This window comes from Ylistrum balloti, unplaced genomic scaffold, assembly GCF_031769215.1.
Source record: "Ylistrum balloti isolate Yb309-2 unplaced genomic scaffold, AGI_CSIRO_Ybal_v1 Utg369882, whole genome shotgun sequence".
In the NCBI taxonomy this organism is placed as follows: Eukaryota; Metazoa; Mollusca; class Bivalvia; order Pectinida; family Pectinidae; genus Ylistrum; species Ylistrum balloti.
The window spans coordinates 715,173-741,863 of record NW_026782019.1 but is presented as its reverse complement, the minus strand read 5'-3'; the positions used below and the strand labels follow the sequence as shown (position 1 = coordinate 741,863).

At 38.2% G+C, this 26,691-nt stretch overlaps 2 protein-coding genes across 2 annotated transcripts in view; one reads left to right on the top strand and one right to left on the bottom strand.

Annotated features, from left to right (window-relative positions):
• LOC132546252 (xanthine dehydrogenase/oxidase-like) overlaps nucleotides 1-2,747 on the bottom strand; it is a 35,890-nt gene extending 33,143 nt beyond the window's left edge. Inside the window, exon 1 of the mRNA XM_060209963.1 lies at nucleotides 2,711-2,747. The gene's annotated coding sequence lies outside the window, so the exon portion shown is untranslated. The remainder of the gene's footprint in view (nucleotides 1-2,710) is intronic.
• Nucleotides 2,391-24,190, top strand: LOC132546254 (uncharacterized). Its single transcript, XM_060209965.1, has 14 exons — nucleotides 2,391-2,470; nucleotides 17,050-17,186; nucleotides 17,517-17,710; nucleotides 18,000-18,431; nucleotides 18,921-19,109; nucleotides 19,321-19,431; nucleotides 19,584-19,715; nucleotides 20,048-20,217; nucleotides 20,376-20,418; nucleotides 20,990-21,147; nucleotides 21,848-22,036; nucleotides 22,139-23,165; nucleotides 23,330-23,364; nucleotides 23,812-24,190. Exons 2-14 carry the CDS (start codon nucleotides 17,138-17,140, stop codon nucleotides 23,906-23,908), a joined length of 2,826 nt encoding a protein of 941 aa, XP_060065948.1. The 5' UTR covers nucleotides 2,391-2,470; nucleotides 17,050-17,137; the 3' UTR covers nucleotides 23,909-24,190.
• Nucleotides 24,191-26,691: the final 2,501 nt, after the last annotated feature.

The window sequence follows — 26,691 nt, the reverse complement described above, 5'->3', positions numbered from 1 at the left end:
TCATATAGGTCAAGATTTTCAATCTAAAGAAAAAAAAAAAAAAAAAACTGAACAAATGTCCCATGTTACAACAAGATGATTGTCTACTGAAAAGAAATACATGTAAGTTTCCTTTGATAACTGAAGACAAATGAAACAAGGTTTTATATTTGGCAAATAGAAGTACTGTACATATTCCGCCTATCTCCCCGGAAGCTGTTACATACTAAAGGTAATATTAAAGTGTTCTTCGGTTACAAACTATTTCAAAATAACATCTTGATTAAGGACTTGGTAGTTTATAGATGTCGTGGGTTTGTTTTTGTTTTGTTTTGTTTTGTTTTTGTTTTTGCTTTTTGTTTTTTGTTTGTTTGTTGTTGTTTTGTTTTTTTTTTCAAATTCGTCACAAAAAAAATCTTGTGCATTATGGCGCCAGATAAATCACGAAAATGGGTCCCCAACCAGCTTTCGTAGTTCAATCCATATAAAATGTTTTGTTGTAAAGTACAAGGTTAATCAATTCAATTGCTGATATACATTATGACCTGTTAATATTTCGCGTTTAAAAACACTAATATTACCCCAGGACTGTTTCAAGAGATGACCCTTGACTTAGTACAGATTAAACAACTGTTCCTGCAAACAACAAAAAATAGTCCCTAGGTAAAAAACGGACAGAAAGCGATAACTGAAGGCCCAAATAGGCCAATAATGAAACGTTATTTTCTAATGATTTTCAATATATTCATTGGGAACCAAACATTATGACAGTAAACATATATATATAGCATAATACCCTTGTGCTTCATATTGTAGGGGAGGTAACTCGCAAACAGTCATTTGCAGACATAAGACATGTCGCCGTGCGATTATATTTTTTTTATTGTTTTTCGAATATATATATATATATATCAAATCATGTTGTCATACAAGAAAAAGAAAAACAAAACGCTATGAAAACTCCAGGGTACATAAACAAGCTAAGGTACGTGTGTGCTCTCAAAAAGAAAAATGATCGATTCTTTAGAGCGCGCTATTTAGGCACGCACGCCATTCTGATCACACAGAGGTATAACTTTACTTAACCTCGTTTCACTGTGAGCATTACAGTCGATCGGGCAGAGAATGACACACATGGACCTGTAACATGGTTTAGTTAAAACCCGGCCAAAGTGTTTTACACGCATGTCACACTCATACCTATAAAAAGTCATAGTTCTGGAGTACTGGTATCAATAACTGCAAGGCAATTTTATCATACAAATAATTAAGTAGATTGATAATTAATATGTAAAGAATCTTACGAATGTTACGAGTCCAATCTAAATCTTTCCAAACTATTAATAAATATTGACGATATCAGAATAAATCTACTGTCCCTGTTACATCGCTTGGGGTCTTGATCGATGTTTTCATTCTTTTCTGTGTGCTTTTAGTTTCTTTCTGTGTTTTATTTTGGTGTCCCTTCTGACACCTGTCCTCACCCCTGAGGACGATAAACCCCTAAAACTTAATTTATAAAGCTAAACACTTTCGCTGTCATGTAGTACTTCATCACTTTCAGACACGTTCCGTATTGTAAGACGGGCGGCAGAACATAACAGTCGGGTTGTCAACTCTGAGGTTCCAAACGGTGACTACGTCTCCTTATAACCTCAAAACTACATACATGTTTTTCGCTAGAATTTCACATTCACCGGCAAAAGAATGTGAAACACATCAAAGACTTGTGTTGTGGTAAAATTGAAATAGAATGAAAGCAATTTGCATACAAGTGCTAAATATATAATACCAATAAGACAGTTAAGCTAACAGCGTGATCTATATTTACTTATAACGCTTGTACAATTAAAGCTCATTGGAGCGATGCCCTTCTATACACATTAGCGCTGACAATCGACCAGATTAGTCACACAAAGTCACCCACCCGGAACTCGATCGGCGCTTCAATATAAATGATGTGGACAATTTCAATTTACGAATTAAATTTCTATTGGGGTCCCTCGGGAGGTTTAGATATTCAAGCACGACAACAATGCAATGTGTATAGTACTGTACAGCACGCACACAAATGCCTTATATGCATGTAAGTTCGTGTCCAATGCAATAACAATGAACAGCATTACGTTCAAATCACGATACAAAACATCAAATAGGGATAAAGCACATGTACCTGTATTTCAGTAAAAAAAGAACTAGTTTAGCCACAGCCGCCGTGAGTAATGACTCGGGCGATGTTTATAATAGATCTGGTCTACATACTATAGTAAGCTTTTGTTACGATGTACAATGGGCCCTGATTCTGGGTATGTCAATTATCGACTAAACCCAGTTTGAGCTTACGGGTTTCCCATGGCGGGCCTCTACCATACTGTGACTTCCTCTGTCAGACTACGTAATGGATGGTACTGTAAACAGAAGGTAAGGACACAGGTAGCCATGTTTGTGACTGAGACAAGACAACCCTCTTCACCACGCTGACTACTACCAGGTAAGACAGCCTACACTACATCGTACAAAATATTGAAACAATTATATTCAGACGAGATGTCAACACATCACTCTGTAATGACAGCGTATATGTGTGGCCAGGTATACATGTGTTTTCTGTTTATACTGAGACCGGTGTACGGTGCACCAAATCTACATGATGTGTAATAATATGGAACAACTACTGTGTGGCCTATTTAGAGATACAACTTTTACTGTATGTGATGTGTATGTTACTTACCCAATATCACGACGCAGTCTATAACGGCAGCTATCCGACGTATCTTTAGCTTACCCTCTAAATTGTAATACCCGTAGCAACACACGTGTTCTGGCTACACGCTCACGTCATAGGGACGTGGGAAACGTAACACGTATTAGTTTGGTAATATCCTCGCATGTGTGTGCAGGTCGACCTGTGTGCGAGAAGGTGTACATGTCGACATGTGAATAGGGTGTACACGTCCGCCTATACGAGGTTACGATATTTACGCCGACCTGAACAAGGTTATGGTCACGTCGGCCTGTTTGTCTGTTAATACACCTACACGCTCGGTATACATGTTTACTATACACACGTCGGCCTATGTAAGAGAACGGTATAATCATCGACCTGTATGTGAATACATTATACACGTCAATCTGTATGAGGTTAAGGTATTCACGTCGACCTTTGTGAGGGCACGGTGTACACGTCGACCTGTGTTAGATTAGGGTTTACACGTCGACATTTGTGTTGATATGTTGTTCACGTCGACCTGCGTGTGAATACATTATATACGCCAACCTGAACGAGGTCAAGGTATTCACGTCGACCTGTACGAGATTAAGGTACATTTTATTTATGTACGTCGATCTGCGCGAGAGAACATTAGACATATCGACCTGTAGATGAATATGGTAAACATGTCGACTTCATGATGGTACGGGATACTCGTTCACATGAATACACGGTATATATGTCTACCAATGTGAGTGAAAGGATATACGTTGACTTTTGAGAGGGTATAGTTAACAATGTATTTGCGTCCACTTGTATTTTAATGTTTTGTACACTTCAACCTGTGTGAGGTACGTTATACACGTCAACTATTGTGACGGTACAATATAAATGTTGACCTTTATGAGAGTACGGTATACACGCCGACCTGTGTGAGGTACAGTATTCACGCCGATCTGTGTGAGGTACGGTATTCACATCGACCTGTTTATAGTACGGTATTCACGCCGACCTGTGCGAGGTACGGTATACACGCCGCCCTGTGCGAGGTACGGTATACACACTGACCTGTGTGAGGTACAGTATACACGCCGACCTGTGTGAGGTACAGTATACACGCCGACCTGTGTGAGGTACGGTATACACGCCGCCCTGTGCGAGGTACGGTATACACGTCGACCTGTGTGAGGTACGGTATACAGGCCGACCTGTGTGAGGTACGGTATTCACGCCGACCTGTGTGAGGTACAGTATACACGCCGACCTGTGTGAGGTACGGTATACACGCCGACCTGTGTGAGGTACAGTATACACGCCGACCTGTGTGGGGTACGGTATACACGCCGCCCTGTGCGAGGTACGGTATACACGTCGACCTGTGTGAAGTACAGTATACAGGCCGACTTGTGTGAGGTACGGTATTCACGCCGACCTGTGTGAGGTACAGTATACACGCCGACCTGTGTGAGGTACGGTATACACGTCGACCTCTGTGAGGTACGGTATACACGCCGCCCTGTGTGAGGTACGGTATACACGTCGACCTGTGTGAGGTATGGTATACACGTCGACCTGTGTGAGGTACAGTATACACGCCGACCTGTGTGAGGTACAGTATACACGCCGACCTGTGTGAGGTACGGCATACAGGTCGACCTGTGTGAGGTACAGTATACATGCCGACCTGTGTGAGGTACGGTATTCACGCCGACCTGTGTGAGGTAAGGTATACACGCCGACCTGTGTGAGGTACGGTATTCAGGCCGATCTGTGTAAGGTACAGTATACACGCCGACCTGTGTGAGGTACGGTATACACGCCGACCTGTGTGAGGTACGGTATACACGCCGACCTGTGTGAGGTACGGTAAACACGCCGACCTGTGTGAGGTTCAGTATGCACGTCGACCTGTGTGAAGTACGGTATACCCGCCGACCTGTGTGAGGTACGGTATTCACGCCGACCTGTGTGAGGTACGATATACACGTCGACCTGTGTGAGGTACGGTATATACGCCGACCTGTGTGAGGTACGGTATACACGTCGACCTGTGTGAGGTACGGTATACATGTCGACCTGTGTAAGGTACGGTATACACGTCGACCTGTGTAAGGTACGGTATACACGCCGACCTGTTTGAGGTACGGTATACACGTCGACCTGTGTGAGGTACGGTATACATGTCGACCTGTGTAAGGTACGGTATACACGCCTACCTGTGTGAGGTATGGTATACACGCCGACCTGTGTGAGGTACTGTATTCACGCCGACCTGTGTGAGGTATACACGCCGACCTGTGTGAGGAACGGTATTCACGCCGGTCTGTGTTAGGTACGGTATTCACGCCGAACTGTGTGAGGTACGGTATACACGCCGACCTGTGTGAGGTACGGTATACACCCCGACTTGTGTGAGGTACGGTATACGCGTCGACCTGTGTGAGGTACGGTGTACACGTCGACCTGTGTGAGGTACGGTATACACGCCGACCTGTTTGAGGTACGGTATACACGTCGACCTGTGTGAGGTACGGTATACACCCCGACTTGTGTGAGGTACGGTATACGCGTCGACCTGTGTGAGGTACGGTGTACACGTTGACCTGTGTGAGGTACGGTATTCACGCCGAGGTGTGTGAGGTACGGTATTCACGCTGACCTGTGTGAGGTACGGTATATACGCCGACCTGTGTGAGGAACGGTATTCACGCCGGTCTGTGTTAGGTACGGTATTCACGCCGAACTGTGTGAGGTACGGTATTCACATCGACCTGTTTATAGTACGGTATTCACGCCGACCTGTGCGAGGTACGGTATACACGCCGCCCTGTGCGAGGTACGGTATACACACTGACCTGTGTGAGGTACAGTATACACGCCGACCTGTGTGAGGTACAGTATACACGCCGACCTGTGTGAGGTACGGTATACACCCCGACTTGTGTGAGGTACGGTATACGCGTCGACCTGTGTGAGGTACGGTGTACACGTCGACCTGTGTGAGGTACGGTATTCACGCCGAGGTGTGTGAGGTACGGTATTCACGCTGACCTGTGTGAGGTACGGTATATACGCCGACCTGTGTGAGGTACGGTATATACGCCGACCTGTGTGAGGTACGGGATACAGGTCGACCTGTGTGAGATACAGTATACGCGTCGACCTGTGCGAGGTACGGTATACACCCCGACTTGTGTGAAGTACGGAATACGCGTCGACCTGTGTGAGATTCGGTTTACACATCGATCTGTGTGAGAGTATGGTATATAGAAATGACAAACATTTTACGTAACTACAAAATACCTCAATGATTGTATATATCAATTTAAAAAATGTATATGCAAACCGGATGTATACTGACATCGCAATTTTACATTCATTACGGCCCACAGCCTGGTATTGAAAATGAAGGCATATCTTTTCTTTTGATACATGTTTGATTTCTGTTTGTTGTTGCATTTTTTGAGGTTGATATCGTCCCTACTTTTTTCGTTATTTCCTTTCGACATTTTTCATCATATTAAACAATCAGCATTGTGTATGGCGCGTCCCTGCTCATTTAGAAAGACCAGTGCTGTTTGGTTTAGATGCCGTGAGACACGTTATCTTTATATCATACGTTTCAATAGACAATCAGTTCGATCTACAATCGCTTTGTTAAGATGAGAAGGTAATCGATCAAGCGATGGGAGATAACTCTAGTGTACCACAATCTTCTGTTGTGTAGTAGAGTATGTTTGTAGAGTATTTACCCGGAATGTGTTGTCGGGTAAGGAACTCGGGACAGGTCCTGTGTATATCTGTAGATATATATGTAATCTAGCATCGGTGATACGGATATTTGACAGTGGATTTAAGCGTCAAATCGATAGTCCAGTGATATAGGGCGCCATGTCAAGTGTCAGCAGTGACAGTTCATCCGACCTCAGCAAAATGTGAGTACAGGGAGACATTTTATCTCTTAATTCTATGGTGCACACCTGAACAGAACTTTGACGTGTCATTTAAATAGAAGTGTGCTCAACTTTTCTCGAAAATTCATATAGGGTAAAATTGTATTAAACTAATTCAGACTTTGGTCATAATGAAGGACGGAGGGACATAAAGAGGGACGGAAGGTGTTAGATTTGACTCCACCTGTAAGAGGGGATGTATCAGGTTATTTTTAGACGAATTTGTTTCATTTTAGCTCATGAATTACAATTATTGCTACAAGGAAACGCATTAAGGTAAACTTTCGTCACGGTTTATTTAGTTTTAATGACTAATACTTTTACATGTTCACGGTTTAATGACGCTAAGCAATGTATTCTAGTTCATATATATGATTATTGATCCACAGGTGCATACTAAAGGCGTAACTTTTGCTTCGGTGAATAATTCGGACTTGAAGACAATAAAATGAGTGAACAAATTATCAAGTGGCTGTGAGATAGAAATAGAATTTGAATGCGTCAAAAACCTGTCAAACTCTAATTAATATTCACTTCTACTCTTTATTGGCATTTATGTTATGTACAATAGCTGTACGTGTGTTAACGTGACTTGTCACTACATACTGCAATTGAATACTGTAGTTGTGTTTATTAGTTGTTGGAAAGAAGATGGCACGCAAACTTAGTTAAAACCAATTCTTACTGCTTAATGTGACATTTATATACCCTGTCCGACATTAAAGAACTGTGTTCATTGTCTGTATCATTCAGGTCAGACACGGCGGGAACTACAGCTGGAACTAGCGACTGTTTAGCACGAAAAAAAAATCCTTTTAAAATCTGAATATGACCTCGAGATTCTCTTACCTGCTGTAGAAAAAAACACCGGTTCGTTCCATATATGACATTGTCGCAACAATCGTACACGGTTTAAACTATACGAGATTGATAGATGTGACGAGATGAATGATAATTAAAAGAGGCATATACATGTATATATTTAGTACATATACTGTTAACAGGTAGTGTGTATTCCCTAACGGTAAATTACAAATCAAATAAAACCAGTTTTAATTAAAACCTCACGCGACTTGCTAGTGATGTCAAATCATGAAACCTTCAGAGTGACTCGCATTTTACACCATAAACAACTAAATTCAAAGCCTAAAGGGGTTTTTCACGGATTGCTGATTAAAAAAGCGCGTCTCTTTGTTGAATAAAATCAAATTATCAGTTAAAACCATTGTCATTGTATACGCACAGTGTTTATGTAACAACTATGTGGCTACACAAATTGCCATCGACAGATACATTTCTTTAAGAAAATGTAATGTTTGCCGTCTTATAGCGGCCTTGTAGTTGGGTATGTAGATTCAGGGTATATAATGTACTGTACAATACTTTGACACATTTAAAGCTATTCAACACTCCTCTTGTTGAGAACAAAAGATTTAAAGGGATTAAAGTGCCCTCATTCCAAAAGATCGGATCCATAAATTACCACTAAAATGGGCACTTTAAGATTGCTGTCACATTTATTTGTATCGTCTGACGCGTACACAATATACTCTACGTATACAAATATAACGACGAAACTGCAGCTTGGCACTTCGTATTTATTAGTCGGGTTTTACATTTATTTTCAAGGGAAGTAACTCGTACAAGACAGACTAGTTATCATCACTTTGAATGTTTTTAATAGAATCGGTATTTAACATGACAAAGTTTTGAAGAATCAGTGTTATAAATATAAGTATTAACTTTCCAATTTGATTAGTTAGAGGTTAGAGTAAATCTTGAGGTAGTTGGGTATGTAGAAGTTGTAGTAGCTAATAGTATGTGAGGGAGATATAATTTGATAGTCAGTGCCTCAACATGCGGATATCAAAACACGAAATTCTAAGCAGCAAAGGTCTGTCGCTTGCGCAGGAAAAGTTCGGCCATAACGTAGCTCTAAAGTTTGACCAATTTCCTACAAAATAGACAAGAACAGCTGCACTCTTTCTATCTTTATATATTCATTCCCTGATACAATAGTATAAAGGTGAAATAGTTTCGCTCTACCATCTCTTAAATCTTTACTAAGAGACCGTGATACGAGTTACCTCCCTTATATGAACGTACCACGAACTGTGCTGTGTGGTGCACACAGTATCCCGCTTTTTACTTAATTGATACAAGAATATATACTTGGATTTATTTAAATAATAATTCGCGTTCAAGCTAAATTATAGTTTGCAGAATATAAGGTTGTAAGGTTATCTCGCCATTAAACAGAGGATCCATGATGGATATTGGGTGTCCACCATTGAAAGATCTTTATTGGTTCTATGAATAAGATGTTGACACGTTAACAAAATATGCCGATACCTGTACTTTGTTCTTTTGATTATCCTGAAAATTAAACAAGAACAACTGGGTAAACTGGAAGTATATTTCGGGGTCTAATTTAGTGACGGTAACAATTCTTGAATTGTTGGCAGTCTCATAATTGGTGTGAAACTTGGAACATATTCCTGATTCCAGAGGCCTTAACTCCCTCCCTGTTTCCGCCCGTTGACTTCCGGTTGCCACCCCTTTGACTCCCGGTTGCCACCCCTTTGAATCCTAGTTGCCGTCTCCTTATTTCCGGGTTCTCGCCGCCCTGTCGCCTAACTACACTAAAACAGCGGAGTAGGTAGGAGTCGTGTCGCTTGCTATCCAGAGAAAATTAGGTTAAACCCCATGCTCAAGGACACGCCAACATGAGACTGTCCGTGATCTCAGCTACTTGTGAAAGACACACAGGCCCAGCTGAGAGTCGAACCACACACCTCAGATCTTCACCCAAGAAACACAAACCGTCCCAATTCAGGGTCGAACCACACACCCCGGATTTTCACCATTAGTTATATGCGTTACTTAATGGGCTATCGGGCTCCCCTCCTATTACTTTACCAGTGCTGGCTTTACAGTGGAACTGAAAAAAACACATCTGCAACTTCAGCTTCCAAACAGTCGACCCCAAGTATCTCTGATATGTATATCCTATCAACTCTCAGTAAATGATAAGACGTCAGTAGAAACCAAAATTCATCAAATGCATTGTTTGGCTGTGCTATATCTAATTCAAATGTTTAGTTAAAGATGCTATTAACTTGTGTGACTTTTGTACAATCTTATGTCATACCTTTTTATAAGTGGATAGAAATCTCCAATGGACAGAAGTAAAGAAAAACACTCCGCCTCGACTGAGGTTCAAAACCAGTCGGACACTATACCGTTTTCCTTAAGGGAAATTCCCATTAGTCCAGGCTAGTAAGGTGACTGTGATTCTCAATGTTTAGATATCAAACTAGAAGATGGAGGCGTGATCAAGGTCTACTGGTATAAGACCATTGCAATTTCCTTTTTATTTACTCTCGGCACCAGTATAGTTGTTTGATTACACGAAGAAAAATTGAAATGAATATGACAAACTTGTCAATATGTTTGTGGAGTAAAAAATTACTTTAACCAGTGCGCCTTTTTCCTTTCTTGAAAACACGTACAAAAAAGCATTGCAATGTTGTCATGAAGACACCGTATTTTTATTCTCCATAAAATCACTCTCTATCATTATTCTCCTTGTTTCAAACGGCATGTAGGAGAATCATGCATACAATTTTGAGTTGGAATTTCATTTCTCGAGCTCCAAAACGTTGGTTTCCCGGAACGAACGCGAGAATATCCGTTCCCGCAAATCGAGTCTTCGCAGTTTCCTTTCGTGTCCTCAGCAGTCACCTAATGGAGCGTTATATACCTAAGTATGCCATATTGGTGTCGAATCATTATGTGTTATTAAGTAAAATACGACTTTGTCCAACACTTTCACTCGCTTTCTCTAATGGATTTTAGTGAGTTTCACGATATTGTTATCGTGTCAAACCCAGTAAAGCGTGTTGCTTGGGACAACAATACGTCAAAGCTTTAAATGTGATATCTGAACCCACGAACATCTGAAACGGAGTGTAAGGTATGTGTTAGGCCAAAGGTCAGTGTTTTTTCTATAGTAGACTCCCATTGACATCATTGTGGACCTGTGTAGATGCACTACTGAGATATACAGTTAGGTATGGCAAGGGTACAGTAACGCGGTGGGTATCCATTTACGAAATTCACCGCCAGGTTTCTCTCGGGGTGCTTTTTGTCCCTTGGGCCGTTGTAACACGATCTAGAAAAAGATTTGGTTTTCTTTATAATCTTGTAACTTTTCCACTTGTTTGACATTCACTAGTATATATGTATTATATACTTAAACTAGAAGTTCAAAGGTTATGTTATCCATTGCCCTCTATTTCAAAATGATGGATGATTGATGTATGCTGATTATTAAGTATAAAATTTGACTGGAAGGACACATGATGTATTAACCCTATAGGTAGGAGCATTTCATCTTTTACCTACAGTTAACTTTCAATATAAAGACTACATATAGTTAAGAGCGATCTTCGTGTTCGGAACAGCGTGCCGTTCTGAGGCGTGTTATAAATAAAATGCATATACTGTGTTGAAGAAATTCAATCTGGCGTATTATAAAATCTTCACTCCCAGATAATTGCGAACAATTAAATCCAGTGAACTTTCCTTATTGTGTCAGTAGGTAGGTCATATTAACCGTCATCTTCATCGGTGTAACTACGTCATTTGACAGACAAGATATAAATCTAGGAGACGGTCTCCATTTTGTACTAACACAAGCGGAAGTATAACTATGGATTTAAATGGCGTGCTTGACCTGGGGTCGTGGCAAAGAGTATGATACACTTTGTGATATTGGATTATGAGATATTTTGATAGATATAAAAGACTACTTGACGAGGACAACACTCGGTTTGATTTGTTTGTACTCTCACACAGGCGGATTAAATACGCGGACTATTTACTGCGAGGATAGAGACCTGCGGGTATAATAAACCTGCAAAATCATAGTAGAATCATGAGGTATTTGTGCGAATTCGACAACAAAACATTTTGCGAGTAACATCATACACGGGAACATTGAAATTCGTGGTCATTTAACTACTCGGTAAGGATTAGTCCGGTTTGCTAGTCGGTTTGACTCTTAGCTCGTCATTCTATTCAACTGGCTATCTACAGCTACATTGTATGACAGTTTGACGATCGGGATGAAAAGGAGAGTTCACTGGACATGTTTGACGTGGGAATTAAGCTGTTAATTCACACTTGTTGACATGTGATAGCGGCATAAAAATTCGTTTTCTGTGGACACATAGCTTCTACAACGTGGATGTGTTTGTTTGAAAATCTCTTAGTTAGCAAACACTTCAGAGGTCACCTCGGCGACACGAGGCCTTGGACACAATGTACCTACTGGGGGAGGAGGACATTTTGGGGGCGTTACTGGTATAATGTTTGACACTGATTTGGATCATGGCGTAGAGCTTCTAGTCGACTGGCTCATTAACAGGCAAATGAAGAACAAACGTGATTGGTTACAAACATGACATTACTTTCAGTTTTTTACTGGCGATGAACTGTTAATTGAAATTGTGCCGCATCAGTAAATTATGTTAGTGACATCGGTTTATGTACTAGTATGGCTGCCATGTAGTGTGGATATAAATTCATCATAAGAACAGTCACGCTATTATATGAGAAAACGTTGGATTAGTTACATTTATACAATACAAAATATGAATTTAGCTATTACCAAGGTCACACAAAGGAAGCACTGTACCCCGTATACACGGGTAATATACACGCAGCCATCCGTATGTATACATTATTTATGATACCGACAAACCGAGAGGACTGACACAAGACGGAAAACGTATTACCAGGATGGCTTAGAAGTTACTTTGATTCTTATCCCAGATATTTTATCTCCGTATCTCATGATTTTGATGGCATTTTAAAGAAACCATTGGATATTTGTGTACACGACATTGAACTAAAATGCAATCTATAATGAGGTACCTTCGATACACGTGCATGGTGGAGAACGAGGAATATGCACGATTTGGACCCAAATACAAAAGGCACATAACAAAATCTACGGATAGCAGGTTTGTATTATTCTTTGTCAGTACCTTTATCCATATGACTGCAGATTTGCGCTCTCCTCGTGTAACAGCAGGTTTGTACCTTCCCCATGTGACGGCAGATTTGTTCCCTCTCCATATGACAGGAGGTTTGTAACCACCTCCTTTTATGACAGCAGATGGGTACCCTCCCCGTATGACAGCAGGTTTATATCCTCCCAGTTTAACAGCAGGTTTTTACCCTCTCCTTATGACAACAGCAATTGTTACAATTCTTATATGACTGCAGGGTTATATCCCTCTCCGTTAGACTTAAGGTAAGTACCCTTCCTGGTATGACAAGAGGCGTCTGTACCCTCCTGGTTTGACAGAAGGTTTGTAACCCTCCTAGTGTGACAGGAGGTTTGTACCCCTCCTGGTATGACAGATATGTACCCCTCATGCTATGACAGGAGATATATACCCTTCCTGGCATGTCAACTTTATATTCCCATTAAAAAATCTATTTTAAGTACAAGGAACAAACGCTATATTATTTCAATCTTTGACATTGAGAGCTAACGTTACTGTAATTAATTCCGCTAACAAAGTGACCAGGCTTTAAACCTTAACTGTACAAGTTCTCTATTTTTGATTGATCAAGGCATTAGTGTATTTCTTCATAAAACACATGGATCATTGAATACGCAACGAAATTTTTGACCAACTTTTAATTTTCGACCGGAGTTCACCTGGCTGTATTTCAATACCAGTTAAAATGAATTCTGTGCATTAAAGCAGTATCAGAGTTATATTGTCTTTAGTTTAAACTAAATTAACAACATTTCAACGATTGGAGTTTGTTGTGTTGACATTTCAGCAATTCTGATATGTTACGACCAACCTTCCAGTACAAAACTGAAGCTGAAAAGGCTGATCGATATTGAGATATTAAGTATAAGCTCTTCTCTATTCTGGGTTTGTTTTATTAAGCTGCAAAGTCTGGTTCGGTTGATTGTTTGGCGATGCTGTATCATATTATTAATTTGTACGAAAAGCTGTTATTTACTCATGTGATTTTCGAACAATTCTTTCCGAATGTTATATCGTTAAGAAGGACCTGCAATCCAAACCTGTTGTTATACCAATACGTTTCCATAGAAAACTACACTATATTCCATGCACAGATCCTTCGTGGCATGGTGCCAACAAATATGACGGAAATTTCTCAATTAGAGTTCGAATGATTTTAACAGAAATGATAACAATTTAAAAAAAACGACATAGGGCCCACAAACGGGGAAAATTGCCCCTCCACTATCAGTGAAATATATATAACTGGCCCCTAAGGAGCTACCAAGAAGTTGAAATTGACATTTTTTGTCGTAAATGTAGAGGTCAAAATGCATCTTTTCACAACAATAAAAAAAATGAGCTAAATGTTGAATATCGCCAAATTCCAACCACATGTGTAAGTACATGTGTAGAAATTGTCACACTGATGCTGGTTAAGACTTAAACCTCACAAATAAACTTTTTAGAGATAACTTTGTCCAAATAAATAAATTAGGAATTATCGAAAAAAGAATTTTTTAAAACAAATATTTTCATTTCAATATTGAATTAATAAAACTTATCTACTGATTTGATGTGACATGTATATAAAGCTCCATATCAAATAAAAAAAATCTTTTAAACAAACTCTCTTGAGCTTGGACACTAATGTTCTGTATAAGTCAATTTCAAAGACAGGTAGGTTACACCTAGAGAGAACAGACTCAATCATAAAAAGAATGCAATCCAAACAGGTTCCTCATGGAAATTTGGGAAAAAACTCATTTTTCTTTAATGAGTTTGAACAAAAAGATGTGCTTTTTGTTTTTTCGTTCACCTGTTAGGCATATAAATATCTTTTTTTTTCAATGAAGAAGTTGGTTCTAGTATTCACAAACATATATTTTTTCTTGCAAATTAACATTACTTGTTTTATTGTTTAAAAGATATTCCGATGTTACTAAAATTTAAAATATTTGAGAAAATACCTGTCATACTGTGCATGGGAACACTGCATTCTTTTCCTTAAAAATACTTTTTCGATGAATCATTTTCATTTTAAGATATGACGCCGATATGCAGAGGGATGAGTATCACATAATTTGTTCTGGGTATATGACTGTAACTGACTGTGTGACTGTGAGTAGATAACCTATTCATTTCTCCACTGAACAATCCACAGTACTTCCTCAGATGTTATCTCGTGTCTGAAGTAGGGGTGTAACACAGCTTTAGATATGTTGTGAGTGAACGCTGTAGGACATGGGCGTCGAGATCTGGGTGTTATTGAAAGACTCTTGTCAACAGGAAAAATTCCGCGCTGGCATTCGTGATTTGTATGACTTGAACTGTATGCTATTGTCCCTGCCATTCTGTCACTACGAAATGACTAAAATCGACTGTTTCACTGTCATGCTAAAGTCTTATTAATAATATCGATTGCGAACACCTGTTTTGTGTGTTACTTTGTTTTTTGTTTGTATTATATATTATATATATAAGGGTTGTAATTTCAAAAGTGTTCTAGAGGTTTGAGATTTTGTCAAAAGATGAGCACATCTTTTGAAAAGCATGGTGAATCAAATAGTTTCTACGGCGGAAGAAGGACAAACTACATTCGGAGGTCTTTAACTTTAAGGACAAATGAAGTTGTTGATTTTTCGGGATATCCAGAGTGAATTTATGATGTATATTACTTCAGTTCAATCCATAGAGCATTGTTAAGTAGATATGTTTCTTGGTTTTCTCCCTGGACTGCCTGTTGATACGTCCGGTTTCTGTTGACCTATGTGTTTCTATAAACGAAGAATTATTTTGTCTCCGCTGTTTATGTTAAATGAGTACGGACAATGCAGTACCAAATATGACGAAATACGATGTTATGGCTGGTAGTTCTTCCTAACTGACACAAAGTTCAAAAATCAGTATATTTTAAGCAAAGTTCCTGAAGAATAAATGGATTGGTTATCTTATTTCCCAGCTTTGAACACCTTGTAATTGTGAACTGTTCTATAACATCCATAAAGAAAACCAAAATACTAATAGATTATAATAGGCCGGTATATGTTTGTCTGTCTGTAAGATCTGATTTATGTGTGTTTTCGTGTACTTTGATCAAAGAAATAGTCACCCTTCAAACTTACTACTGAAACAAATCACTTTGATGAATTATATTGAGTTGATGCTAGATCGTCTAGAAATACTTTAGTATGCTATATAGCCACAGGCTACAGATTGTAAACCATAAAAATCAATTCACACCGTCTCGACTGTATCCTCCACGCCTATATTCTCATTAAAACGCACCATTAAAGATGTATCGAACATATGAGAAAACCCCCCAGAAATTGTAAATAAATAATAACACCAGTCTCTGAAGTGATTTTATCAATTTTAATACGAGTCGGTTGACTGTATGGTGTACATATACTATTCTGACGAGATGTATATCGCCTATATGAAACCGTTCTATGTCATCTATTTCATTGATTTGAATTCTTAACATTCCGATATCGTTTTCACAATAAGACATCAGGATTAACAATACGCGCGGGGCGTTCTAGTGTTGAATAGCTCGTCCCTCAACAAACATCGACCTTAGGGCCGCTACCTCAGCATTGATTTTCAATGTTTGATATTACGGTATATACAAGACACTTTGTCAAAGGGGACAGCTATTTATCACTGTTCCTCGAGAATTAATATGATAATGGCATTCTCACAATATAGGTAGGGATTTATATGAACACCTTTCTGATATGGCAAAACCATAACAATACACACATTTTGTAAACAATCTCAACCCTCATCGATTATGAAATAATGTCACAGCGAAACGTAAAAGCTCTGAAAACCATTGATTATAAAATGTTATTTAGAAATATGATACGATATGTTGAAAAAAGTTAACTATTGTAGATAATCGTTTACTTCCACTCCAACAAGTCTGAATTATTAGATAACGTTAAAAAAAGAAAGAAAATTAAAAAAAAAATAATTTAAAAAAAAAAAATGATAATAATAATAATAAAAAGATAATAAAAAAAACTAAAAAAAAAAAAAAAAGTAAAAAAAAAAACAAACAAAAAAAAAAAACCAAAAAAAAAAAAGTAAAAAAAAAAAGGAAAAAACAATGGCAATATCACACACAAAAACGGTCAGTAAAATGATTAACTAAGTACGATTACCCGTCCTCAGTACACTAGGATGTTGATAAACTGCACTCTGACAATGGATATTTTATAGATATAAAGCCATATAAAGTAAATATAATTGACAACTATTTCATTATCTATTTAATTGATGTCGATACCATACATGTTCAGTGTTACTATAATTGTTTATCCAACACTATTATCATCTTCCACAGCCTCCTGCACACGTCGTCCAGCAGCAGAAGCTCATTAAGTCCTGACACAAGCTTTGAGGCCTTCCTCAAGTCCCACACCTGTGGGACCATGGACCCGTACGTGGACACTTTGGACGATAATCCAGAGGCTTTATTCGGTAAGTACCAAACATATATATATATTCAGCTAAAATGTATCTGGTCTTTGAACGTATGACTTTAAACAGCGTTCATCACTACATTACTGTACAGACGAAAATATATATTTAATTACTTAAATCGTAAGCACACATTACAAACATCATCAGCTTACGTTATAAATACATCATCAATACATATGGAAAACAATATACATTATAACGGTCACTTAACTTCCAATACATATTTCCGCCTACTGCCTTCCACGAGTGTTACACTTCCTCCTATAACACCCTACATTTCGTTCTCCTCTTTTTCTCATACTCTCATGCCCTTACTTATTTTTACAGATATTCTCACCATACAGTCTATGCATGAACGTTACTCTGATTCTGAAAAGACTGAAGTGAGTAATGAAAGTTTTGTAGATGTCGCATTAGTGACTGACAAGGATTTTGAGAATTTTGTGCGAGAATTTCCAATCGATGATAGTATTTCCGAGTGTTTCGCCGCCAACAACTTAAATGGCGCACCTACTTCAATTGTAAGTATTTTTGAATGATGCTATATTTATCTTCTTTTTTGCGTTTGCCGCTGCTGGTTAAAAGATGTTCACACAATGCAAATCACTGTTGTAAGAAATTAACAGTTTACTATGACAATTTCATGTTTATTTTTTACATAAATTCATATGTTCTTTAGTTGTGCACGCTGTTGACCCATTGATCTTATGCACTTTGTTACTCCCCGCTTTCAGTATTCATTCTTTTGGTGTTTCGTGTGTGTTAAGAGTCCAAATGTAATATCTTTATTGTCGTTATTTTTTTTTACAGAACTCTAACTATAGAGATTCTCATCCACGACCTAATAAACTAAAAAAGAAACACATACCTAATGGTATCCATGACAACCACATACTGAGTGATGACGATTCAAAATCGAGCGACTCAAAGAAGTCAAAACTTGGTAACCTTTTCCACCGTAAACCAAAAGTCAAAGGTCAACAAAAGAACGTGCATAACGTAGACAGTCAAAACGAGGTTCAAGGTGGCGAAACAGCAGTAGGTGTCAAGGCGAACAGAGAGGAGGTAACACGAACTCAGAGCTCTCCTCGCAAATTACCTCCCCTACCAAAGATAAAAGGAGGATCTTCAGTCGGATCCTTAAAGGGATCAGTTGAGTCCCGCAGGTCAAAGTCATCGTCTCAACAGGAGATAAAATACTGGTTCACCATCATCGACGCAGAGGACGATGAAGATAAGATTGTAAGGATTATGTTTGGAAAGTATACCTCATCTGTCAGTCTGTTAATTGACGGTGTAGTTAACGTTATTGTGTTATCTGACAAAGTCTGTGGTCGTCTCATTGCATCTTAATGAAAGCGCATTCCTGTATATATCAAAAAAAATATGGTTTTAGATTGTAACATCGAACTAGTTGTTGAAGTCGATACTTTTAACTTAAACACAATGCCAGATTTCCGATCTCTTCAAATGTTCTCTGTTTTCGTCTTTTTTTTTTGTTTTTTTGAGAAATTGCCATCCTTGCTTAATAACCAATTAAAAATGATGTCACAGTTATAAGATGATTACGTAAAAATCCAGTAAGCAGATATGCTGGTTTCAACAAGGAATAAATTATCCATGCCGTACAAACGTTTCACACACAACTGTTCCTTTCAACTTTCATTTTATACAAAGTTCAAATTACTATTTCAAATTCGATATAAATTGTATGAATTTTTACCTCTGCAGATCCAGACGTTGACGTCATGGCCAGAGGAGAGACTTAGGAAGCTTAGAGATGGCCAAGGAAACACTCTACTTCACAAGGCGGCAATGGTTGACAAAACTAAAGTAATAATCGAGCTCGGAACCCGGTTTCCAGAATTGACATATGACCTCAATTATGATCGGCTGTCTTCCTTAGATGTATCTGTTCAGGTAGGTTATAATAGGTTTTTTGTATGGATGTCTCTATGAACTGTCAGAAAAGGAGCTCTTGTATACTACTAGATCTTGTAACAGTGATAGAAAAAGCCTGTTATGACGATCATTTTAACTCGTCGATTCCAATCACCTTCCGCAGGATCCTAAAGTGTTGAAATGAATGTATGAAATGTTTAACTTGATTCGCCGTGTTTTGTTTTGCAAGTATGGAAAGGAGATGGCTATGAACGCTCTGTTAAAGCTACAGTACGGTGAAGAGGCGCCACCTCCAGGAACAGTTAGCAAACTGCTAGAAGTAGCGGCAAAGAAAGGGGAGGTAAGCAAACGCATGGTACTTAATTTATGTATTATGATAATATGATGATAGAATCGATAATGACAAAGCCTCTTAAATGAAAGATACTTGCAAGTTGACGTTATTAACATAATGCAACATATTAATTGATGCTGTTATTTTGTCACGTACAGTGTGGATGCCTCGAGAAATTGCTCGGCTTCCTTTCCAAGGAAAAGGAAGGCCAATTGATGTTACCTAAGAATAGCAGGGGAGATACTGCAGCACACATCGCAGCGGCCCATGGTCACGTGACATGTCTACACGTAAGTTGTTGTCTCTAATGCATGATGCCGAATCAACAATATTGATAATTTGTGAAATATTGCCGACAAATCAGGTCTTATTCTAAGAGTCTCGCCGTGAATTGTAAACAAAACATGGTTGTTTTTGCGTGTTGTTTTCAATGAAATTATGGCATATATCAAATAAGAACACAAAAACCAATGAACGAAAGAAGACTTGTGACCTATTAAAACTATAATGAAATCTCAGTATCGCCCTATTACTGTTCAGCGTTAAGATACGTACATGAAGTTTAAAGTATGTTTTGAGGACTGACCAAAATTTGAAAGAAGATATCTTCTATTGATGATAGGTGATGATAGAGCAGGGTTACTCAGGTTGGACAGAGAATGCTGAAGGTTTACACCCCTTACATGTTGCTGTGCATCACAACCAGATGGCGTGTTACCATTTCTTGCTACTCCACCAGTGTTGTAAATGTTTGTTGCGAGATCATACGTCGGACAGTCTTGCAGTGAAGAGGTGGGTATAAGTCACACGACAAAATGGAATGTTGTTTAGACCACAATCTCCAAGTCGGGCAATTTCAGGAAAGGATGGGCCAATTAAACTACAATGTTGTTTTCTGAATTTCAGTGCTTTCAATGATTTCATTCAATGTTTCTTATTGTCTGTTTTAGACTTCGATCCAACAGGATGACCACTCAAAGTGCCATTGAACAGGTAACCATTCTTCGTATTATCAGCCATAGATACTAATTATTCAACACTGTGCCCAGGACATTATTTGTACTTATGTTTATAATGAAAATGCTCTCTGGAATGTATGATACATCACTGAAATAAGTAGGAAGAATGTAAAATTACAGGAAACGGTTTGTTCAACTAAGTCTCTTTAGGTCTTGTCTTGTGAGGCGCAGTTCTATCTTTTATTGCGGTGGAAACTACAAATAGTTTGGTGTATCATACCTACTTCAAAGATGACAATTGTGATTCATACTCTGTGCATTACTTAGGAAACTGTTGACTGTTGATGCAGATTCTTTGATTGAAATGGAACGTAGCTTAGGGCACATTTGAAGTAATCTATAGAAAAATATATGTCCTAGTGATGAAAGATATTGTTGTTGAACAATTGTGACAAAATACCGATAATGGTAATGATTTGAACCCGTTCCTAGACATAATATCGGATTTGTTGGAAGTCCCTATTTCGTACAAATTAATCCACACAAAATACCCGACAACCATGTGTCCAGTTGTAATGTTTATGATAACGTTGGTGTCCTTGCAGCTAGAGCAGCGTCTTGTTTGTCATCAGAAGAATGTCTTGGACACGTTGAAAAGCAGTGCAGAAACACAGTTGACTATTACCGAGAGTCTAACCAATCTCTATGGCAAGGTGGAGGTACTGCTGGACGGAATAGAATCCGATAAGAAAACGCAACTTAGGTAAAATACACTCATAGCATGATGAAGACTTGTTTATTTTGATATGTCTCTCTTTCTGTTCGGCAGATCTATTTTTCAAATGTGCTGTTCTGATGATATATGATAGTGTTTATTCAAGCGTATTTCCAGAGATTTTTTCGCCTTGCTTTCAAACTGTCCTACTTCGATAGGAACATAAACAGCTGTTTCTACTACTGTTTGTACGACCCGGTACGAAAATGAAACTTCTGTAATAGCTTCCTCGTGCTTATCCGATAATAATGTATGCTGACTCAGCTATATCCTGACAATACATAAATGGGTTACATATACGCAACTGTACAAAAGAGAAGGCAAGTTATCATGTCCTTAATATTGAAACATATCTTGTTATCATTAATTTTCTCATTGCTTTCTTCCACCACTGAAATTGACTACAATATTTTCAGCATAAAATGCACAGATAAACGTGACTATAAGGGATCACCAATTCATAAAATGAAATGAACTACCTGCGGATACCATTCAATTTGGTATTTGACGCAATAACAAGTGATGTAAAATGTAATTCCTACTTGAGCACAATGACTGCAGTGGAATGCCATCCGAAAGGTTTCTGTTAGGATTGTTTTGTGATATCTGTAATTATTACAATTCGTACTTGTCGAACGCAGAGTTGTGATACAAGTCTTTATATTTTATTGATATTCCATGATTATAGGACACAGCTGGACAATATCCGGGCAGAAGGAGAGAGATTACAGGACCTGTTCGAGTTCTCTCCCCTAGCTAGTACAAGCGATCTCTTGTCCAAAGTGCTGAAGGATTTCTCCACGTTGACGGTAGACTCCGATCGATCGGAGGGGGAAAATGAGAGTGTTTGCCTCGAACCTTCTTCAAAATCCTTCATGTGAGTAACATTGATTTAGGAATATGTAAAATATACTGTATTTGTTTATCGAAGGAAAATTTTAAATATCTTTGTTATTCTCTGTTTACTTATGATTTCCAGATCGAAGGTCGCTGAAGAGGTACAGAAAATTCTGCCTTCAAGTAAAAATATTCCCGGTGACATTGACAGCATCATCAACACAGTTTTGTTAAGTCAAAATATTAATATAGACGTTCAGAAAGAGCGGCAAGAACCCATGTGTGCGCCGGACAAGGGAGTTAGTGTTGATCCTACAGATAAAAATGATGTGGCAAAGGTTATTCCAGCAGAAACAGTGAAACCTAGAGAAAAGGAAGTGAAATTCTCTAGTGTGTTACCCACTAATCGTCCACCAGACCAACATCCGGATGGACAGCTCATTGTGCGTGATGCTCCTATGTACGCGAATAGATACACTTCACGGCAACTACAAAACCGAATGTTTCCTCCAGTCGACCAAGTGTCAGTTTGTTCAAACACAATTACGCTAACTTCTGGTATAACCGGAACGGAACGGACATCGGATTGGACTTCACGTGCTGATACTCTTAGTGCAGATTCGAGTGATTCTGAATCTGATTGGTGGGAAGACACACGACGCAATGCCTCTAGGTGGCGTCACAGGAGAGCAAATGAGGAGGAAGATGACTATTATGATGACGATGATACTTTTTCTAACAACGTTGTGTTGAACTTAGAAAACGAAGATGCGCCCGAAGAAGTGCTTCGAGAACACCGCCTTGCCCAACACCTTCAAGCCATGAAGCGGTTTAATACTGAACGAAGTGACTTGGTCGAGACTGTCGTGACGGCAAGTGGACGGAGGCTTGGAGGCCGGGCCAGACCCGACCCTTCCTACATACACAATCCCGACCCGCGCATCAGTCACCATCGGTATAGGCAGCAAGTCACCAAACCAGATACTCTTAGCAACCGTAAGATAAAAGATCGCCAGAGATCGAAAATTAAACTGTTTAGTGAGGAGGATATTCAAGGACCAAGCGAACTTACATCGTCAGAGTTTCTAGACAGTTACGGACGATCAACAGGAGAGTTCGGACGATCGACAGATACACAGGAAAAACGTTGGGACGAGGTGTCGTTAACAGTAAGTGACCGTGTTATTTAAAGTTGTACATTTCATAAGCAACCATGTTTTCATTACTGTTGTGATAGTATGATTTTAAAAATATCTTTACTTCCGTTCACAGTTTTTTTCTTGAAATATTTATTTGACGTTTTTATTTTAATATTTTGATTTACTACCTGTAGGATGCAGATGAAGCAAGAGAAAATGACAAGGCCTGGTAGGTTTATTGATTGTTTGATAGACATCGAATATGTAATTTTTTCAAAGAATTTCCATCCTTCATCAAAATGCAATAGGCTGATATTTTAATTATCAGTGAAAATTCTGAATTTTCAATTGTTGAACAAGCAACCGAAAAACGAATATTGTGAAAACTGATTTCAGAATTATGTTGTTCTGAAATTTAACTTGTCAACGCAAAACGTCTGGAAGAATATTGGAATTAGGTTTTATAAAATTTACTTTCGGTAAAACCTGACTTTCATAGATTCTTAATATATCAATATATATATTATGTCACCAATACGGTGTAGGGCATGGATACATTCACATCCTATGCGCAATTTGAATGAGCTCTGCAGCTATGCACCACTTGTAGATATATATATATATATATATAATCAAACTACTTGAAATTGTTGTATGTGTTTTTCAATTCCATCAGGTATGAGATGTCAGAAGACGAGGAGAGCATTATCCAAACATGGCGCAGTGATGAAGAAGACAACCAGTCACATGATTATAGACAATTTACGTCATGACGATTGTCTTATATTGTCACATGACATCACGTGACAGTATGATGGAAAGTACTAGAAACAATGATGTAATTGTGTGGATTAAGAAGATAAGAGGGAATTCATATATTGACAATGGATATGATGATAAACAATTGAATGTGTAAATGAAATGTAATCATGGACATTGGCAATTCAGTTGTGTTTTGTGATAGATGGTGTCATATAAAAGAGTTATCAAGCACTGCCTAAACACAATGTAATGTCGTCACTAAATAAAGGATAAACGTTTCTGTTGTAATACAATTCAGCGTCCATGGTTTAAGGTTCTTAAACTATCAATACGGTTTATCATTTTATTTCTTAAAAGATCTGTATTGCATTAAAATGTAAAATTTCCATAAGCGCCCGATCCTTGTAACCTGTTCCGAAAAATTTTCAATCGTTTCAGCTTGGTAAGTCAAAAGAGTAGTATGGATTATTTTGATCATTAGGTCAATAATCCGCTCCTCCGAACTCTACGAAAATGTTTTCAAGCAGAAATTCAATCTTTCGCATGAAATTTGCGTTTTGGCCCATGCAAATGCAGCTATGCATATGCATCTAGTGATGTGTAATTAATGGTAAATACATAGACTGAAATTAATTCATATGACATGTAAAAAGTAAGCACATAAAACAGGGTTTGCATCACTACAAGATGTGTTTATAAAGGTCTGCTAAATTTAATTAATAAACAATATACAAGTCGAATACGTATCGCAAGGTATTTTGTCGTTTTCGAAAACCAAGAAGACCTTGATGAGCGATCGTGAAAAAGTTGGCGATTACTCGGTGACTAAACTTTAAACGCTATAAAGGAAGCTGAATGTGCCTACCTGGAAAACCATTAAGTATATGAGAAAAAAACCGTAACATATAAACATGTCTTAACACAGAATCGACAAAGAGAATAAAAAGGCCGAGGTGTACCGGAAGGTTTAGCGCCCTCTGTTTCATCGATACTAGCAACGTTACAGTACGCCAGTCGATAATATATCACAATCTCAAAAGAGATTTTTGTAATAAAATCATATTTACGAGCATCGAACACACTAGCATCGTTTCATAAAATTTAATTTTCCGACTTTCGCGGCTGAAAAGACTTTCAGCAAATAGATACAGTATGATATATCTACAAGTGTCCAATCTATATATTAATGACTTAATTAGGAAATATACTTAGTTGTGTTCTTACATATTTAGAAAATAAATAATCCCTATCATACATCAATTCTTAATTTATATCAACCACAATAAAATAAATGTGCGTACAAATGTACTACAAAACCAGCATAGTATAAGCGTGATGATTCAATTTCCCTGTTGTGAAGCTTCTGTTTATGGATAGCAATATACCTGCATCAACCAACAATGATTACTTATCGCAATTGATTCGATATTCAAGGGCCTGTTCCCATTTGTATGGTTTAGTGCAAGAAGTTATCAATTAACAAACTCGTAACACATGGTTTCAAAAGATGCAGGTTTGTTGCTTGTTTTCCTTCTTGTACTTTTTCGATAGTTCTATGTACATCTAAATTTTCCCTTTGTTCATATTTTGCCCTAGTATTATTAGATATAGACTGTGTTGACATGGTGCAAGATTTCTTAATTCTACTATCTTGTTCATTTGAGTATACAGATTGATTACGTTTTTATTACTACATAGTAGCGTAAGTAGAATTTACTGTTAACCTCTCAAAAATTCCTCTTCTCGTAAATTTTAATGCTGTGTTTAAGGACCTTACGTTACGACATCTGGCTTGCCGAGCTATTCGCTACCTCTCAAAAGCAGGGTTGCCTTGTGGATATTTTCTCCAGAGTGCTCTTGTCACACCAGTATGAGAGTCATATTTCCTACAGTTGCACGCTCTACCTGACGTAACAAATTAGTCACATTATAGGCTTACATCCTCCTCCACTTACAATGTACAATGCACATATAGCAAGTTGAACTTCTTTTGTATCATCTCTATTAAGGATCCATTGTAATCGACTGGACCATTTCTCTGACACAAAGTAGGTTACGCATTACCAAAGTGGTAATTAAGTGATATATAATCCGGGTTTAGATATTGTAATAGGATAGTAAGAGCTATACATTGCCGACTTCATTTAATTTGAAATACTTGCTCCATGATGCATAATTTCTTTGGTGAACGAACACAATCGTCTCCTTGGATCGGTAAGTTACAAACTGTATATCTGTGTTTACATTTGATTAATCACTAATTAGGAACATTTCATTAACAACATTTTGCGATAACATTGTAGAACTTTCCAGTGACTAGATAACATGGAAAACAATGAATATTGATACATTATATACACAGTTTAGACACAGCGAAAGATGCAGAAATCAGTTAGGACCTCAAGTAAGGAGAGTAAGTGAATTAAAACTAGGTCATAATCATTGTTGCAATGTAGATATATATACAGGAGTACTAGTGTGGCAACTTGGTAAGAAATCAAAATTACCATAAGAATATAGGGGTGTTTGAGGTGTTGCAACCTCATATTACAATATAGATATAGGAATAAATCTAAATTTGCCGAAAGAAATCTTACAGAATATATTGGGGTGTGTTGAGTAAAAATAGAGGGAAAAACGAATTGAATGAGTAAATGAACAGAATTATTATTCACAGAGTTATTTCCTTGTATCATAGAATGTCATTAGCCGATTTATTGAATTTTTCAAGATACAAACTACGTTAGTCAATCAAAGCTGTCCTCAGCATTGTATACTTATTGTTGCACTTCAG

Bases quoted from the DNA above. Each gene is read 5' to 3' on its own strand.
- LOC132546254 (XM_060209965.1), top strand. From the start codon at position 17,138: ATGGACCCGTACGTGGACACTTTGGACGATAATCCAGAGGCTTTATTC. The intron at 19,110-19,320 runs GTAGGTTATAAT...TTGTTTTGCAAG, and splicing joins CCTTAGATGTATCTGTTCAG to TATGGAAAGGAGATGGCTAT. The intron at 23,365-23,811 runs GTAGGTTTATTG...CAATTCCATCAG, and splicing joins AGAGAAAATGACAAGGCCTG to GTATGAGATGTCAGAAGACG.